Raw genomic sequence first — 18,518 nt, 5'->3', positions numbered from 1 at the left:
AAATATTCTACGATGGCGCAATAGACCCAATTAAAAATACAATTTCTTGTTTGGCTCTAACTACAGTAGATTTAGAGACACAATATAATGAATCCATTTTATAATTAGCAATGCATTAATTATAATACATTATATCATGATGCCCCCAAATTTCAGATGAGTTTACATTAAGCAAAGAGAATGAAATATTGGCAAACATTTTGCACAAATTCAATTAAGATTCAATGAAAGCAGCTCAGAAATAACACACTGACTCGTCTGATAACTTTTAAAGGTAAGTCTCCGTCATCTGTGCATCAGTTTAAGCGTGTGGATGCACCTGCGCTGCACTCTGCGTGTATGACTGAGATTAAAGCAGTTTCCTCAGCGCAGCACAAACACATTGGGATCGATATCGTAATGAGCACAGCAGGCTTTTGACTCGCTCCACAACAAGAGCACCTTTCTTGTCCCGGAGCACAAATCACTAAGAGCCCAGTGGATCAATGTGTCCTCCCTTCTAATGAATGTGCAGTAAACATGATTAATGTCATTAGACTCAGTGTTTATCCCTTTGTTTATCTCCTCATATTTCCTGCTCTCTCCATCTTCTAACCTCCTTTACTCTTTGCCCCCTTCTCCCGTTTCTTCTTTCTCCTCTTTCTGTCTCGTCTCCTTCAACCTGTCCTATCGTCTGCAGGTGAGACCTACTCCGAGAACTACAGTCACACAGAGGAGTGCAAGCCTTGTACTCTGTGTACAGGTCTGATGCGGATGGAGACGCCCTGCACCGACTCCAACGATGCCAACTGCGTCTGCAACTACAACTTCTACTTCAATACGCTATCCGGCAAATGCGAACCGTGTACGGTGTGCCCTGTAGGTGAGGGCGTGTACGCGCACTGCGAACATGATCACGACACCGTGTGTGAGGAGTGTGTGGACTATACCTTCTCCGATCGGGAAAGCTCCCTCGACCCCTGCCTTCCCTGCACCATCTGTGACGAGGAAACAGAGATACAGTTGGCTTTTTGCATCCCTACCAGTGACTCTGTCTGTCATAGTAAGTCTTCCACACACACTTTCATAGGTTGTTGTTCAAGTAACTCAGTCTAGACCAGAGAAATCATTGTTGTCTTTTAGTTTTGGTCCATTTCACGTTCATATTGACTTATCAGAGACAAAGCAAGAGGTGTAAACATGGCGTATGACTGACGGGTGACTCATTTATTTGACTGTCATTGTGGATCTTCAGCATCACGTGAACTCACAGAGGAAATTTGAAGTGATTAGTCAATTAACAGAAAATTAATTTGGCAAAAACTCCAAACATTCTCTTCTACCAGCTTCCAAATACTGAAGTAGAGCTGCAACTAATGATTATTTTCGTTATTGATTCATCTGCCGATCATCTTGTGTATAAAACATAAGAAAAATTCTTCTTCTTTATCTTATGTTTTTGTAAAACATAAGATAAATTGTAAAACTTTGTGGGTGTTAGCCTGTTGGTTGGACAAAACGAGTGATTTTAAGACGTTGCTTAAGTTTTTAGAGACTATGATTTTGAGAAAGTGCTATTTTTACTTCACACATTACGCCATAAATAATAACAGACAGCCAGAAACAGGACAAAAAAGAGCTGTCTTATGCAGTTATATTATGGGGGGGATACTTAAGTGTGGTTGCTATGTTTTACATGCCTTTTAGTGAGGGGTTCCAAAAATGAAATAGAAGACAATCACAATGATAGTTCCCACGATCAGCAGATGGTTTGTATAAATTTAATATGATTTGAGCTTCAGAAGTCATGCTGAAATTTCTCCACTTCATGTTCGCATTACAAGCAAACCGCACCAGAATTTGCTTGGAAACAGCCCAAGACGAGTCTTTTTTTTGGTGGTCTTGGTTTAGTTGTTTGGTCTCTGACAGAATTTGTTCCCACCTGCCGAAACAAACTGCAATAGATGCACCAGAACCTCACCAACAGGTTAGGTATGAAAGCAGCCTCACTAGAGAACAAGGACAGCTCCAGACCACATACTGCACACTGGCTGCCAGTCATATTCAAAGCTATGTTGGAGGCATCGTAAATATCCCAGTTGCATTTGAATAAGCCAGCAGGGGTGACTTCCACATGTGTGTCTGGGAACAGGCGAGGGCAGAGGTCAGCTCTGGTCAGATTTTCAAATAGCAGGAAGTTGAAAGCTTTAGCATTAAAAGGTCAAAGACTACTACAGTGTCAACACATGAGACAATCAATAATCTGCTCTCCCACAAAGCAGAAGGCAGCGGTGGAGGAGCAGAGTCGAGCGCTTGTATCTAAGAGCAAAGGCAGCTTGTATGCAAGGAAGTTGTAAATTCACCAGGGCCGGATGAGGCATTAAATCAACCTCATCAGGGGACTACAAGGCTCAAATCTGGCAGTTAGGCGGTCTAGATGGCATTGTTCTCACTTCCCTTGATATCTTTTTTCAAAGCAATATCAGATGAGAGAAGGACTGGAAAGTACTCTCGACATCTTCAGTAGTCATAACAAAAGCAGCCTTTTTCCAACAGCGGACACTGGTTGCAATTTCAGAAGAAGTTTGTGGTCATGGTCTGTTCTGGGGAAATTCTCTACCATGTAACTTTGTAAAGATGTGGAGTGATTAAATTCAAAGAAAGCTCTTAATAGCAGGAGCACTTGCTTATGCGGGGCCTTTTTTATTGATCTCCTGTGTGCATTATCATTCTTAAGTGAACATGTTAATGATGTCATTGATATGAATGTAGAGATTTAGACTTGAGTTGCAATATTTCTCTTCAGAAAGCTGACTTGGTTGAGATTTCATGGATTTCAGATGCTGGAAGGTATTTGGATCTACCAAGTTAATGAACCTCAAAACTCTGCCATCACCCTGTTGTAGTACAGTGGATATGCTAGCACCTTATTGAGAGTGTAAATTCCTCTTTTAATAGACAGTAATAGCATTGACAGACAGTGGAGAAATGGACTGAGGAAAGATGAGAGCAGGTGAGGTAGATGAGGTGGAAGAAGGGCTAATAACACAGATGATGACTCACCACATTTCCGTCCATGAGTGCCAAACACCATCAAAGATGCTACATTTAGCTTTTTTACTATCAATAAATCATCACCACAGTCATTTTGAACACAAATAAGACCATCAAAGATTGGCCTCTGCTTAGCTCTCTAGGTTGAATTGATTTGCATCACTTAACATCACTTAATGGCACGCAACAGGCTGAAGGTGATGATCTACCAGCAAGAATGGAGATAGTTTTTTTAGCTTTTGCAGTTTTTAGCCACACTAGAGGCTTTGTCTGTCCTCCACTTTGGTCCAGACTGAAACATCTCAACAACTATTGGTTGGATTGCCATAAAACTTTGTACAGACATTCATGGTTCCACATATGATGAATCCCTCTGACTTTGGAAACCCCCTGACTTCTGACTCCTCTAGTGCCACCAGCAGGTTGGCATTTGTGGTTTTTAGTGAAATGTCTCATAAACTCTTGAATAGATTACCATGAAATATGACACAGACATTCATGTTCCTTTCAAGATGATTTGTAAGAACTTTGGTGATTCATTAACTTTTTTTATCTAGCGCCAAATTTTAATTTGTCCAAAACTTTGTTTGTTACCAAACTATGCTATTGGTAGCATGCTAACATGCTAAACTAACATGGTTAACAAGGTCAACGTCATATGTGCTAAACATCATTAATATTCACTGTGAGCATGCTGACGTTAGCATTTATCTCAAAGCACTACAGTGTCTGCCGCTGTTGTGGCTGAAGACTCTTGAGTCTTGTTTATAAAGTCAAATGGTGGATGAAGTGGAATGATGATGCAAAAAGTACTTATCAAATTTGTTATTCTTCCTGATGCTCTTCAGCAAGAAAAAAATGGTTCATTGCACCCACCGATGTCCACTTCTGTGCCCTCACACTCAAAGTTCAGCCTTGATGACTTTTGCAGGGTAATTTTTTCATCAACCCATGAGTAGTTAACATTTCTGAATCAAGTCTACTTTTGAAGCCTGAAGGAAGATTTCCTTCCTGGAAGCAAGTATGCATACCTAATTTGACATGCAGTGATGAGGAAGGAACAACTTTTTCCCTGCTATTTGAAAACTCTGCCTTTATCTACCAGACCCCAGATTCTACAAATATCCAACCGACGAGGCTGTAATGTGACAGGACTGACAGCCTTTAAAACAAACTTGTATGCCCCCTTAAACATCCAAAATATCCATTCCAGACATATCAGATGTACAGTAAGCCATGGTACAGCCTTGTGCCACCCATTTAGCGCCCACCCATACAGCTGGTGTCACCTTTGACCCGCCATGTCCTGAGCGATGGTGCTGAAGCAGCAGTGATGGTGGTGACTGGAGATGGCGTGATAAGTGACCTTGTGGGACATTCATTTTAAAGGAGAGCCCTGGCATATAGCACCAGTGGGCCTGTGGGTAATGGCTGTTGTCACATGTGGTCACGATGATGTTCCCAGTTCTTTCGTTGGTGGTCTATGATGGCTGTACATACAGATATGTTTTCTGCAGCAAACAGGAAGTTGACTCACCACAATTCTCATCCGGTCTGCGCCCTCTTATCTTTTTACGAGAGGAAAATGTTTTTTAATTTCAATCCTGCTGCCTTTCTCACTGTTCTGTACATGGTAAAGAAGATGAATGGGGGGTATTTTCAAATCCCTAAATCCCCAGTTCATACCCAGCTGTCACCGAGTGTCAATTACAAGATACAATGACTGTAACAGAAAGAGAGGGAGAGAAAGAAATAGAGATGAAAACAGACAGAGAGAGCTGCAGCATATGTGCTGTGCTGGTATTCTATGCAGAGGGGTCGATATGAGTCCTGGGATTTCTTCTGCTCATGCTCAGGTTTCACTGAGTGACCTCTATGGGCACCCAGACTCGACTGCAGGACATGCACGCACACACACACACACACACATACACACACACAGACACTAACAAGCTTAATCCTCTCCAGCTTCAGACACACAAACACTTTTTTATGAGCATCCAAAATCAATACAGCTGATAGCAGGCTAACAAGGCGCATGCACGCTCTTCCCCCTTGCCAAGCGCGCTTTAACTCCTACATTTTTCATTAAACTCCGGACACCGCACATCTGTGAAACTCTTTGATCTGAAATTGAAAACACCTCCTGCATCTTTTGTTGACAGTCTCAATCCGTTTGGCCTCGCCGGAGCTCATTTTTTTCATCTCCAGTAGGTGCTGCTCAGTCGTCAGTTGAGTAGATTTGCATTAAATGTGAAGTGTTGAGCGTCTGTTTGAGTGTTTGTCCTGGAATAAAAAGGGAGCGAAAGATTATAAAAACAGATAAAGACAGACTACTTTTTTTTCCTTTTTTATTACCCCTGTCATCCCTCCCCTCCCTTCATTTGCTCTCTTTCTCCATCTCTTCCCACAGTGGCCCTTGAGTGGCTGGGTTAGCGGAGCGGTGGAAGGTGGCCAGTGTGCATTCAGTGCCTTCACCGCTGCAGTATAATTACTCCTGCTAATCAGAGCACTTTACAGCAGCTCCTCTGTTCATCTGCACCCCCTCCTCACTCTTTCCTAACACTCTGCCTCTCTGTCTGCCCTCCCCTCCACTCTCCCTATTAACCCTCCCTAGCAGAAGACAGAGTGCTCACTTGAATAATTTGTAGTATGTGTGTGTGTGTGTGTGATGGATGTGTGCGCGTCAAGCGACAAACACAGAGGAAGATTGAGATAGAGGCAGCGCTGAAACAGAGGGAGAGTGTTTGGCAGCTGATAAAGAGGTCATTGTGCATGTGCTGCGCCTGATAGTTGCTCATCTCCACCCAGAACTGGCAGCAACCAAGACTTCAACCTCCACACAAGACCTCAGGGTTAACTTCACCATAAAGACCTCAATGGTTCATAAAAATTAAACCTTTTTTTTTCTCCCCCTCTTGTCCACACCCCGCTAATAAACACATCTCCCTGTGTGCACACCGCCACCGCCATACTAGTAAAATCCTGGGCTATAGTTTTACTTTCATGAGTGTTTTAAACCCACTGAAGCCAAATTGAAATTGTAAAAGCACCACTGCCGCCTGTAAGCTCCTATTCTGTTCCAGCTAGGTATGCAGCCACTGGAGCCCAACGTTTATCCTTTGGTCTACAGCCAGCCGTGTTTTCTACATCAGCCCAGAGAAAAAGAGAGAAAGAAGGGGAGTGACAATTAAGATGTAGTATACTTTACTTTAACTGTAGCTGCTCTCTGTGTTGGGTCAGTGTTATGTGAAGCAGACTCTCAGGAGAGTTGTCATCTGGGCTCTGAATGAGAAGGACAATGTAAAGCGAATGCAACTGATGCATGTATATGTAGGCATGGAGGGAACATTCATTGCGCTAAAGAAGGCAGTTACAGTAGTGCAGAATGAGTGATAGCCCAGTCTGGTAAAGGAAAGGCTGTAAGGATTGTAGCTTCTTGACAAATTGTATATAAGGCCAGACCGTCTGCACACTTTCATTCACTTTCACACCTTCCATTTACATTTATTCTTTTTGCCAGCTCGTGTTGCATTGCTAATACCATTAGCCAGCCCTGCATTAGCTGGATGATGTATGGCGGAGCTGAGGAAACCTGACTACATCCCAGGAAAGGTCAAGAATTGCATGTAATACAGACACCAACGCTCCCTCCTTGTAGACGGATCCAAATCAATAGCGCTACTTTAAATAGGCCTCTGCATTCTGCATTTCTGTGTTTCTAAGTATGGCGTACACATGTGCTGTGTTTTCCTATCTGCGAAAGATATTTTCAACCATTTCAGTAAACCAATCCCCCCTATGGGAGGTAGGAATGCCCCCGTCATCACCGTGCAGACAGACAGTCAACGCGGACTCTTAATGACCAACAGAAGTTTTTCAAATACGTCCACATAAGTTACCCATCAATGTCCCATTGGACTATTAAAGGGAGTAACCGTGTGTAAATTATGCAAGAAATCAATGTGGAGAAACTTGACTATCTGCCATGTCAGTGAAAAGAGAATACCGTATATATGTGTAGACGGCCTTTGGCTGTGATGGTCCACTGAATTTGACCACGTCAGAGGTCACACTTCCACATTTACATTTTTACATTTTTGTCATTTGGCAGATGTTTTTTTTTTTTATCCAAAGCAACTTACAAGCAAGACAAAACAATCAAAGAAGACAGTGACTCAAAAGATTTTAGGTACAAGTGCAATGAGAAAGAGTGCTAAAAAAAAAAGTAAGAAAAAAGTACATTTAAGGAAATTATATGTATTAGAAATGCTAATGCTTAATGCTACCATCTAGAATAAACTCATATGGACATCATGTACCACCATTTACATGCATCATGTACAAAAACAAGGTGACAACTTTTAAAAGTAATACTAATTTAAGTTTTTAGGTGGTAGTTTTGGTTTTATTTGCCCAGGATTGCAGATATCTGTCTCAAAATATCTATAAATTATGCCACAAAACAATGAAGGTAATGGAATTTTAGATGTCCAAAAATGGGTGAAATTTAAAAAATGTATTTTTTCAAGGCTGTGAGCATCATAAATTAGTAATTGTAAACAAATAAGACGACAAACAGACAAATGTTTTTTATATTTTAGGTGAACTAACCCTTTAAAACATTGTCCTTTGAGCCAGTTTAACTTATCAATATACTTACATAATTTAAAGTATATAAACTGAGTATGAATCATATATATACAGTAAATATATGCCTTTTTGTGAGACAGGCTGTGCATTGACAACAATAACCTTGATATTATATGAATGATAGCTGTGTGAATTTTCAGGTAAACTGAACGAATCAGCAATGCAGAATAAAAGCCGAATCAAGTTACAACATGTGGCAACCAGTCAGTGATCTAATTCACTCACTTTAATGATTGTATTGGATTATCCATACTTTGGTTTTATACCCCTAAAAAACAGTTCGAACAATTGTGAAATAAGACGACCCTTAAAATATTTGAGATGGAGCGTCGCAGTCTTTGGCCTTGAAGGAAGCCTCGGGGGTCTCACAGGGTTAATCCTGTGTGCGCCAGTATAGAGCTAATGAGGAGCAGCCTGAGGTTCTGCTGGGAATTACAGGCTCAGATCTGAACCAGTCTGCACATTCTCCATCCCCACCAGGCTGCTGAGCTCAGGGGAGTTTTGGTTTTGGCTGGACAGCAAGCCCTCTCCTCGGCTTGCTGTAGCCCTCGCACCCTCGGGGAAGGGGTAATCTACAGACTCTCAGCCTCTCTACTATCTGACAGAACCACTGCAGTGTCACTTACAGTGCTTTTCAATATAGAAGCATAATGTGACAAGACTGTAAAAAGGGGGTTTGGTGTGTTTTCAGGATCAGTCATGCCCATCAGAGTGGGCAACATGGAAACCTACACTGAGTCATTAATTGAGCTCACAAAGAAAGAGGGAAGAGGACAATTTATGAAAATGACTCTTCTTTTCAGGCTTAGCTTTGATAGAAACCAGACACATCCAGTAGCACAGTGCTTTCCTGCCTCTCTGGTCTCGGCAAAGGCTACACTCAAAGTGATGACCTCCTCAAAGCCCCTTACTTTGTTCTACATGGATCCATATGGCCTTAATGTCATGCAGTGAGCAGAGATCATAAGAAGGGGACGTGGAGAGTAGAGACTTGGCGTGCAGGGCTCAGGCCTGGTGTGGGGTAAGCTGGTGGGTGACAGATATGTGCCCCCCTTGTCGAGGAACATTCTTTTTCTTTCTGCACACAGCATATCACTCAGAACCCATCTGTCTATCAGAAACAGCTGCCGCATGTGTGCAGTGTATCTGACATCTGGTTGGGGACTTGGTGACTACACTCCAGCAAACAAGCTCTCAGTAAACATGTGAAAGTGCCTCGTCATGATGTTGGGATTTCTTTTTTCTTTTTGCATTGCGATTAAAGTCATATCTGTGCATGTTTCTTATCTCACAAGTGCTCCTTTCTCTCATTTGCCTCCATACAGATCCTCTCCTCCCTACGTATATCCCTACAACCTCTGATATGGCACCGACTTCACCCTCCTTCACCAGTTTCTTCCTCCCAGACAGCTCCGAAAGCCTGTTGCCGGGAGGAGAGACGACCACGTCGAGCGCCGGCTCTCCTCGCTTCCTCGGCCACGGCCTCAACGAGAACCTCATCCCCATCTACTGCTCCATCCTCGCCGCTGTGGTGGTGGGGCTGGTGGCTTACATTGTTTTTAAGAGGTCAGTCGGAAGTAAAGAGTGAGATGATGCGGTTTGATACATTAGCACAATTTGCTTTTGCGCCTCAGCCACAATATAATATAGGGCAGATAGGGTGAACAGTGATGGAGATGGAGGTCTGGTGGGCGGTGTTAGAGTGACAGATGTTGCCCCAGGCTAAAAAAATGGCAGGAGGGCGCCTGGTGAAATATTCAGGCCTGTCGCGGTCAAAGAGGTTTTGACCTATTTTGGAGATTAAAACACACCACGATGAGTTTTCTTTCTTTCTTTTTTTTTAAAAAAAAGGTCACAACACTCACAGCGTAATGCATTACAGAGGTCACACATATAAACACATCAGCACGACACCCAACCACACATGCTAACGCTCAGACAGACATATACAAACGCGGGCTAAAACACATTTGAAGCAAGTAAACAAGCTCATTAGCGGCATTGATTGTTTGAAAAGTGCCAACCAGGGGAAATTCAAGGTCCAGATTTATCATTAGGGTCACGCACACATCTGGCTGATACTCCTCGTGTACTTATTATCATGTAAAAACAGACTGCAAATTATGTGAATTATCCTCAACACTCGGTATATTAATAGTAACCACTTGGATGTATCTGTTAATTGTACTGTAGCACCCAGTGCCTCATGAATATTTTAATCATTGATTCTCAGTCATCTCTTGAAGACAAGCATCAGATGAGAACCGTTAAGCGTTCCCACACTTTATGAACATTTTATGAACCTTTTATTTTAGTTTTATATTATTTTCTTAGGCAGATATTCAGCATAATTAGAATTACACAAAATAATTTACCCTAACTTTTTTATCATTTGTGCGCAGTGCATGCTATTTGAGAGAAAACAAGGTTATAATCTTACAAAATCAAATAGCTTCATATCGTTTGCTTGCTGAGATTTCAGGTCGCTGCTTCTGAATATCATTGTTTTATAGCTCATGAAATCTAAACATGTATAGGATAACATAACGATATCATATGGAACGGACTACTTCTGACACGCCACTTCTTCTTCTCCACAGGTGGAATAGCTGCAAGCAGAACAAGCAGGCAGCTAATAACCGTGCGGCTACAAACAACCAGATGGTAACACCGGAGGGAGAGAAGTTGCACAGTGACAGCGGCATCTCGGTGGACAGTCAGAGTCTGCAGGAGCAGCAGCAGCAGCAGCAGCAGCAGCAGCAGCAGCAGCAGCAGCAACAGCAGCAAGCCCAGGCTGAAGTCCAGGCTCAACCTTCACACTCACACACACAGGAACAGATAGGTGAGCCAGCCTAAAAAAAAAAACTCACTCTTAAGGAATGTGTTTAAACCTAAGGTGTGTGTGTGTTATCCCTCTAATGCCATCCAATAAATACAGCATATGACTGGAGACAGACCAGATGTTACTATGCAAGTGACTCCTCGCAGAAACTATTCAACCAAACAAAAGGCACTCACCCAAGTCTTGACTAGATTCCTGTTTTACACCATGGTAGTCTGGCTGCCAAAGAAAGTCACTATCAATTACATCAAGATACACTGGTGAGAGTTTGTGGCAGTCTGAACGTGTCCAGTGGGTTTTTCCAACATTGTGCAAGCATTTCCCTCAGAGCTAAGACACATTTCTAGGGGGTGAGAAAAAACCAAAAGAAACAATACATCACCCAGCAGCAGGGCTAACACCTAGCTGCCAAGAACTGAGACTGTTGGTGAGGCCAAATCATGCATGCATAAAGTATTAGTCTGCAGGAATATAGAATCTATCGTCTGAGACGTGTACTGAACATTAGACAGATCTTGCTTGAATGTTTTATGTATTAGTTTGGCCGTATGCCTCCCAATAACACATACCTGAGGTGCACTATCAATAATTTCGTGCTGACAGAAGTTTGACACAGTTTCTATCTTAGTATACAGTGCATATCAGAAATGTGATGTATAAGGAGTAACTGAATATGTTTGATCTATATTTGCCTTTACTTCTCTTACTGCTCCTCTATATCTATGTCATGAGAAGTATTTTGGGTGAAGGTCTGTAGGATGGATTTTGCCATGTAGCCTTGCAAGCCCGACAAAAAAAATCTAGCTCTGGTTTCGTAAGATGAACTCTAAAGATCCTGTCCGGCTCGGAGGGCTAAGCCAAACATGCAAACATGCCCTTTGCTGATCTGCTATGAAGCAATGCTTAATTTACCTCATCTATCTAGTGCAATGCACTGACAGAGACAAACACAAACACAGAGTGAGTGTTTAGTTTTATTAACCAACAAAATGGCAAAAGCATGTCTTTCAGTATCTTCCAACTTCCATATGGTGTGTGTGTCATTCAGCCAAAAGCTCGTTTTTGTTCCTCCTGAAAATCTAAATGTTTAATAACAGGTCACATTGTTTGAACAGGTCAAATTCTTTCCTAAAACAGCAAACACTGGCAAACATTAATCAAACAGGAGCAAATAGTGCATTTATTGCAACAGATTAATACACATTTGTCTACTGCACTATACTACACTATACCAATACTTAACATTAGTGATAGTTTATGGCAGGAGGATGAATAAGCCAAATCAGACTTTGACTACACAACAATACTTGTTTATATGATCAGTTCGTTGTCGGTTTGTCATGGGATTTGTTGACAATAAGAATCATAAAGAATAATCACCAGCATGATCCTTTAAAATGTCAGTTACAGAAAATAGGAGAAATGATTATTAATGTATTTCAGACCTATTCACATCTTAAAGATCCACTCGCTCTCTCCATCCAATTACAATTTCTTTAAATCTCAGAGTAATCAGCGTATGTGATCTAGAGATTTCACTCACTGCCCGACACTCGCTAAAAACACAACAAGCAAGGCTAATGGCATGGTGGGGGATCTGCAGAGAGAGGGTAACCTTTAAACAGCCAATGGGAGAATAAAAACAAGTGCTGCAGGAATGTGAAGTGACCTCTGTACAACACAGAGCAGTCAGCCTCCCTCCAATCCTCAAATAGCACTTACAGTACATTAAAGAGATGAAACCAGTATTTCTACTCTCTCATTCTCACCCGATCCATACATATAAACCTGAGAGGCTTTTTAGCTGCAGAAGAAGAAGTCACAGGTTCACTGATGATCTTGTTATACATTCAGTCATTCATGTTTCTTCTCCTCACTGCTGACGGCTGGTAAATTCTCATGCGAACAGTCCTCACCACTGTGTCTTTTCTGGATTACCCATTACATCCTAATGAGGTTTGGGAAAAGCGTATTTTGTTTTTGTGTTTCGCTTGAGTCCCTCTTCCCATTCTTCTGCATCTTACAGAAAAGAAGGAATTTCTTTTTTAAAGGATCAGCTCCAGCTCAGGGTTGCTTCATTGAGAGGAGGACTCCCCCCCCCCCCTTAACCCTGCAGCCTCTTTAACTGATTGGCTCATTAGCAGGTGTTACGAGACAAGATCCAGGCCTGGTCTCACTGCCTTTCAAAATCTGATCCGGCATCAGCGTTTAGCAGGTGCTAATTGGCATTAGCACCGACTATGGGTGCGGAAGCCATTAAAAAAGGGAGCAAATACTCTTGTGCTGGGGGTCGGTGGTTCTTCCATAACCAATAGGGTCTGTTAAAATACACGAGGGGGTGAGAATACAGGCAATAAATCCATGATAATCGCTGGAGTTTCCTGTTTCCAATGAACCGTATTTTACTGGCGGCTAAAATAATGGGAGCAGCTCCAGTCAAAACAAGTCGAATAAGCTTTTAAAAAGAGAAATAGAGCAATGAAAATGCCGTGTGTTTTGACTGACAACATTCAGAGAGGGTATTCCCTTCATGAGTCACTGGTGAGGGGTGAGAGCTCCTACATGAGGAGGTGCTTGGCCTCATTTCTGTCTTCTCATCTCCATTAAAAAAGAGCCGTCTCTCTGTGCGGCACCCCTCCCTGCCACCCCACAACCTTTCCTTTGCTGCCCGCTTCAACCCTCTATATCGTGCATATTGAATGTGTTTAAAATTTAAACAAGACTCTAAGCCCTCGCTCTCATCGCCCATCCGTGCATCTCTGTCCTGTATTTGAACTCATAGTCTACACAAAATGGAGTCAAGGCAACTGTCGATCAAAAAAAAAAAAAAACAAGAAGAAAAGGAGGGCAAGAGATATTGTAAAAAAAAACAAAAAACAACTTGATTTGGACAAATTTGGAAAGCTTCAAATCGTGCAGCTGTGGGCAGACAGTCCAGAAAATAAGTAACTCATATTGTTATTCATCAGTATAAAGAGTACAATCAGGAGTTTTATCTGAATGCCACGAGGGAATGATAAATATAAAATGATAAATATAAATAAGCCTTATTGAAAACCCTGAGGGAGACGGGTCTTTACAGCACTACAGTCAACTGCTGTCGAGGGGTTGCAGTATAGTTTCAGTTAATGTTTGTGATTGAGGGACACATTAGCTCTCAGTCTGTAACATTATACAGCTTCAAGTTACAGTAATAATGTAGCTGAGTTACTGTATATAATGAATTACTAATGCAGTTTCAGTAAAATGAGGATGGGTGACTCATAATTGATTGTCATCCTCTCACAGTAGGAAGTTTTGCTAGAACTTGGAGTTTTATGGGCAGAGTTATGATTTTACCAGGAAGAATGACATTAGAAATAATCAATATTTGTTCCCCTTGTTTATTTACAGGTAAAGTAATGGATATTTTACCTTGATTTGTGCTTTAATGCATTACTGCACAGCTCCAAAAAAAGTTCCAGGAACTATGAAACCATAGGAACTAATCTCAGATTAAGATCTAAAGGTCCCCTTTGCGATTCTGCCTCTTCTGAAGAACTGTGAATATCAGGCAAAGTAGTCCAATAACAGATTCAAAACGATGGCGGTGTTTTAGGCACAAAACAACACAATGACTCTGTGTTGCATTTGTACTTACAGTTATCTGACTCTGATGGTTGAGTCTGAAGTAGAAAGTGAGGCTCCAGTTCGTAGCATTTCTTGTTGGAAAGTCACAAATCTCAGTCAAAAGTAGAACGTCCTGATCATGTTTATTTCTCTTATTCATTAAGGGATCAGGGATAGTTTGGATTTTCTTCTCCAAACTGGGAACAGGCCAACCCAAATCAACAGTAGGTAATACCCTGACTATGGATAAGTATCCCTTTGAGAATTTTCCTCGGCCAAGTCTGATCTAATAGTTATTTTATTCTGTTTTGCTTCAGTTTTTCCTCTACAAAATAAAGCTGTGTGGTGTATACTTCAGCAACCTACATCAAAACAATATAATCAATTTATTATATTTGACAGCACAGCAGAATACCTCTGTTTAAAGACAATATAACCTGCCCACAAGTTTTCTTTCATGGTTTTCTATAATATTTTGTTCAGTGTTCTTCTGCCCTCGATACGCATGTAGATTCACAGCTATGCAGCGAGTTAAACTCACTCCCAATAAAACCTGAGGTTGCCTTTGAAGTTTTTACTGGAAACAATGGAAAAACTGTGAAAACTGTATTGGACAACAACTTTAATGATAGTGATTAGCACCCTCAAGAGTAAAAAAAACATAACAATGGCTCCCTTATTCACACACTTATATAACAGACACTCACTAATTTACTCTATAGTGAACAGTAAATGTAACAGACGGCTGTAGAGACGCACAATGGTGATTATAAAATGTAGTGAACTGCATTGTGGGTTTGTTAGCAGAAAGTAGTGCACAGTACATGTCAAGGAAACTACTTTTTTTGGTTCCACTGTGAAATTTTTGAGGGCACCATATAGTGGATATGTAAAATAAAATGGCGGGCAGTAAATATAGTGCATTGCATAGTAAATAAGGAGTGATTTCAGACACAGCCTTGGAGTGTTGCATTAAGGAATACATTAGCCTCAGACAGCTGACAGTAAACAGATATCAGAAAAACTAAATTACAAAATTAATTAATACAGAATCAACAAGGAGGAGTCCTCTCCTGCCTAACAAACAGGCGGCCTTAACATGTCTGTGCCTGGGGCTCCATTGACTCAATCCATCCATAGATTTTGGATTTTAAATGGAAAAGAAATAACATAATTTGTTTTATGAACTACTTCCCCCAGAGAGTGATAAGTAGCAATAAAAGTGATATTGCCAAAAAAGAAAAGCAAGTAATTCAGTTTTTTTTTTTTTTTTTTAATTAGTGCAACAATCGCAATGTCTGTTAACTTTTCACTGGGAGCTCTTGTGATTACAATGAAGCCATCTCAAATTCAATCTCAATCAGCAAATTAAAAAAGCTTTACTGTGGCTTAGGGTCCAATCAGGATTGCCTGAATGTGCTGATTAAATAAAAAAAAAAGAAGAAGAAAGAAGAAGTCGGTAACAAAGCTTCGCTGTGATTGTGAGTTCACATTTCAGAGCAGATTGAATTGGTTCAGTGAAAGACAGCAGGTATTGATTCTTGGAATGAGGTTGGACTCTATAAAACATCGGATAGCCATGTGGCTATTATTATCACCGGTGCCTCTAAAATGAGGTGCAATGCCTGTTCAGAAATGATTGTGTTGAGCTAAAAGTGCAGGTGCAAGCCACTGTGCGTATGCCTGCACGTGTTGCAGATGGCTGTGCTGTGTCTCTGCTCTGTGTCACTGAATATGACTGTAGAGCGTCTGTCTAAACAGGAAGAGAGACAGAAGAGTGCTATGGACTGTTGCCTTCACTGGATAGAATCAGCGTGAGAGGAAGCAGAGAGGAAGGGTGTACGTAGCAATTTCAGTGCAGTTATAAGAGTACTGTGTGTGGAAAAAGATTTGCAGGGATTGAAAGAATGAAAACAAAAGGAAGGTATGACGTTATAGGGAAGTCGACAAAAGAAACCCTCTCTTCTAAAGCTTTAAAATAAACCCTCTTGTACTACACTCCCCTGGCACAAGGATGCATTGATAAAGACGAGAAAACACCCACCGGACTCGGAGGTCCTCTCAGAAACGCCTCTGCATTCCCGAGCCGTTTCCATGGCTTCCCTCAATTGACAACAGGTTAAGAGGTTTGTGGGAAAAGAGAGCATTTGTCTCCCATCCTCGTCCTGCTAATGACTCCAGGTTTGGATGAGTGAGTGACACCACAGGGCCCCCTGCAGGGAGGAATGCGATGCTCGAGGGATTAAAGAGTTTTTCCATGCAGGGAGACTTGCATACAGTATGTTGGTAATTTGTTGGATAGCTGGTAAGCTAAAATCTTTGTGGGGAGGAAATTAAATGGAAAACACTCAAGGTGCCCTTAATCAGAGGATTTAGTAACGAGGGACTGCTCAGTGGGAAACACAAGAAGACAAGTGTTGGTACAAGTGAGAATATGTATAATTGTGTGAATAAGAAAGAAAGGTTTTTGTTAATAAATGCAAACTATTTAATTATCACCACAAATCACCTGTGTGTCTTCTTCCCAGAGCCTGACATATTTCTCCTTTTACCTTCTCTCTGCAGTGGTGAGGGTGGACGGCGGTTCCCAGCCCGACTCTCTTCCCCCTGAAGTCTGAGGAAGAGAAGGGAGGAAGAGGAGGTGTCAGAGCTGAAGACAGGGAGAGGAGAGAGCGGGGACCTGAATTGTGGTCCAGAAAGAAAGCAGGGGGTCCATACAGGAAAGAAAAACTGACTCTGATTCATATCTGAATTGGCCACAGAGGAGAAAGACTTGACTTGGATGGACCTCCCAGCACCTTTGGGCCACAGACTGATTCTTCATCCCTGCATACAGAGTCCAACTCTATCTGTCAGTGTGCCTGGACTAGACCTCTACGGCAATATCAACCACTATCTGTATCAATGTCACTTCAGCTGCAGATACATAATCGTAGATATGCCAGTGCATCTCGTATTAACTGAATATTCCAGTATCTAATGTTGACATATGACATAATTCTCACTAACTTAGCATCCTCTGCCCCCTTTCTACGTTTTCCGTTTTCCCTCTAATTCCATCAACGTTAACCATGAAACATATGTGTCTGAAAGGTAAATTGGCAGAAAGCTCCTCCATTATCTTTTCTCTGCACATCAAAAAAAAAAAAGGCAGTGGCAACCTTTCCCTCTCACATCTTCCTCTCTGGTGTCCCACTCTCAGATAATCTTCTGTCTCTCTCTATAGGATTCGCTCTATTAGACCCCCGCCGTTATCTGCGATACAAAACGCAGCGGGGGAGCAGTGAGTCATTCCCAACTTCTTCTGAAGTTTCTTGTTCTTTTTATCATTTGCCACGGACGCATTTCATGGCGTGTTGTCTTGCAAAAGGTTTGCATCATTGTTTGAGATTGGCTGCACCGGCTGATGCAAGTGACTCATATATGAGAAGAAAGGTCAATTATTGTCTAGTCCAGTCGCTCATCAACTGTTTCTCCTCAGCGATATGCTCCTTCCTCAGTCTCTACCGTTACATCCCCCCTCGCTGACATAAACCCCTTCACAACGCCTCCGGGGATTGTGTTTCAGTAATTTCATGCTTATAATGTTACACACCCAAGTGTTTGTCTACTGGTTTGGGGTGCTTTACTTTTCATTTTGTGGTTTAAGTTATAGGGCTGATTCAGCAGGGTGCCTCCACGGTTCTCTCCGGAGCCTGGGAGTGCAGCATAAGAGAAAGATCTCTGGTCTGTGGAGCTCTGCTGACTCACTGCGATGAGTAGACACATCTGAGAGGATGCAAAGCAGTCCGGTGAGCAAAAAAAAAAAAAAAAAAAAAGAAGCTGTGACGTCATTGGTGATCTAGCAGACAGTGCTGCTCATTAAACAGACACTGTAATGATTCAGGACTAAAAAAAAGAAAAAAATAGCAACAAGGAATCCCATCTGTCATTCTTTACACTTGCTGAGTGGAAAATCGGGACACCCCTCTGAGGCAAAGTCTCTTTTCACTATCCCCACCGCCGCTAGCATCATCTTCACCTACTCGCTCTTATACAGCTCTGTCTGCGTGATAGAGCCTGATAAACAGCGGCCGGGGCGATAATGCAACGTCGGCGGCACTCGCGTCAACACAGGGCCCATTAGAGAGACATCCTGACAGGCAGGTAGTAATTACCTCAGGGTTTCAGCTTCATTTACCCTCTGCTCCACTCCACTCAGCAGCCTCTCATCGGGATTAATGCTTTGGACAGCAAAGGGGGGGACACGGCCCTCTTTGAAGCGCCAACGTGACATTACAGATCCCTTATCCAAGTTTGCGGGCGCTGACATTTACTATATTGCCATGGTGATATAAAAGCACTTAGTCCGGGCTCACTTCTAAGGCTGGGTGGCACCTTT

General features: G+C 42.0%; 1 protein-coding gene across 1 annotated transcript in view; it reads left to right on the top strand.

Moving 5' to 3' along the window:
- ngfra (nerve growth factor receptor a (TNFR superfamily, member 16)) overlaps positions 1-17,958 on the top strand; it is a 28,648-nt gene extending 10,690 nt beyond the window's left edge. The window contains exons 3-6 of the mRNA XM_067616501.1: positions 680-1,042; positions 9,012-9,252; positions 10,287-10,528; positions 16,703-17,958. Coding sequence (XP_067472602.1) covers positions 680-1,042; positions 9,012-9,252; positions 10,287-10,528; positions 16,703-16,755 — 899 coding nt within the window. The 3' untranslated portion in view covers positions 16,756-17,958. The remainder of the gene's footprint in view (positions 1-679; positions 1,043-9,011; positions 9,253-10,286; positions 10,529-16,702) is intronic.
- The last annotated feature ends 560 nt before the right edge of the window (positions 17,959-18,518 follow it).

The sequence above is a fragment of the Thunnus thynnus genome, chromosome 17 (assembly GCF_963924715.1).
Source record: "Thunnus thynnus chromosome 17, fThuThy2.1, whole genome shotgun sequence".
Lineage (NCBI taxonomy): Eukaryota > Metazoa > Chordata > Actinopteri > Scombriformes > Scombridae > Thunnus > Thunnus thynnus.
The sequence above is the reverse complement of the archived record's forward strand: the minus strand, read 5'-3'. Positions and strand labels throughout refer to the sequence as shown.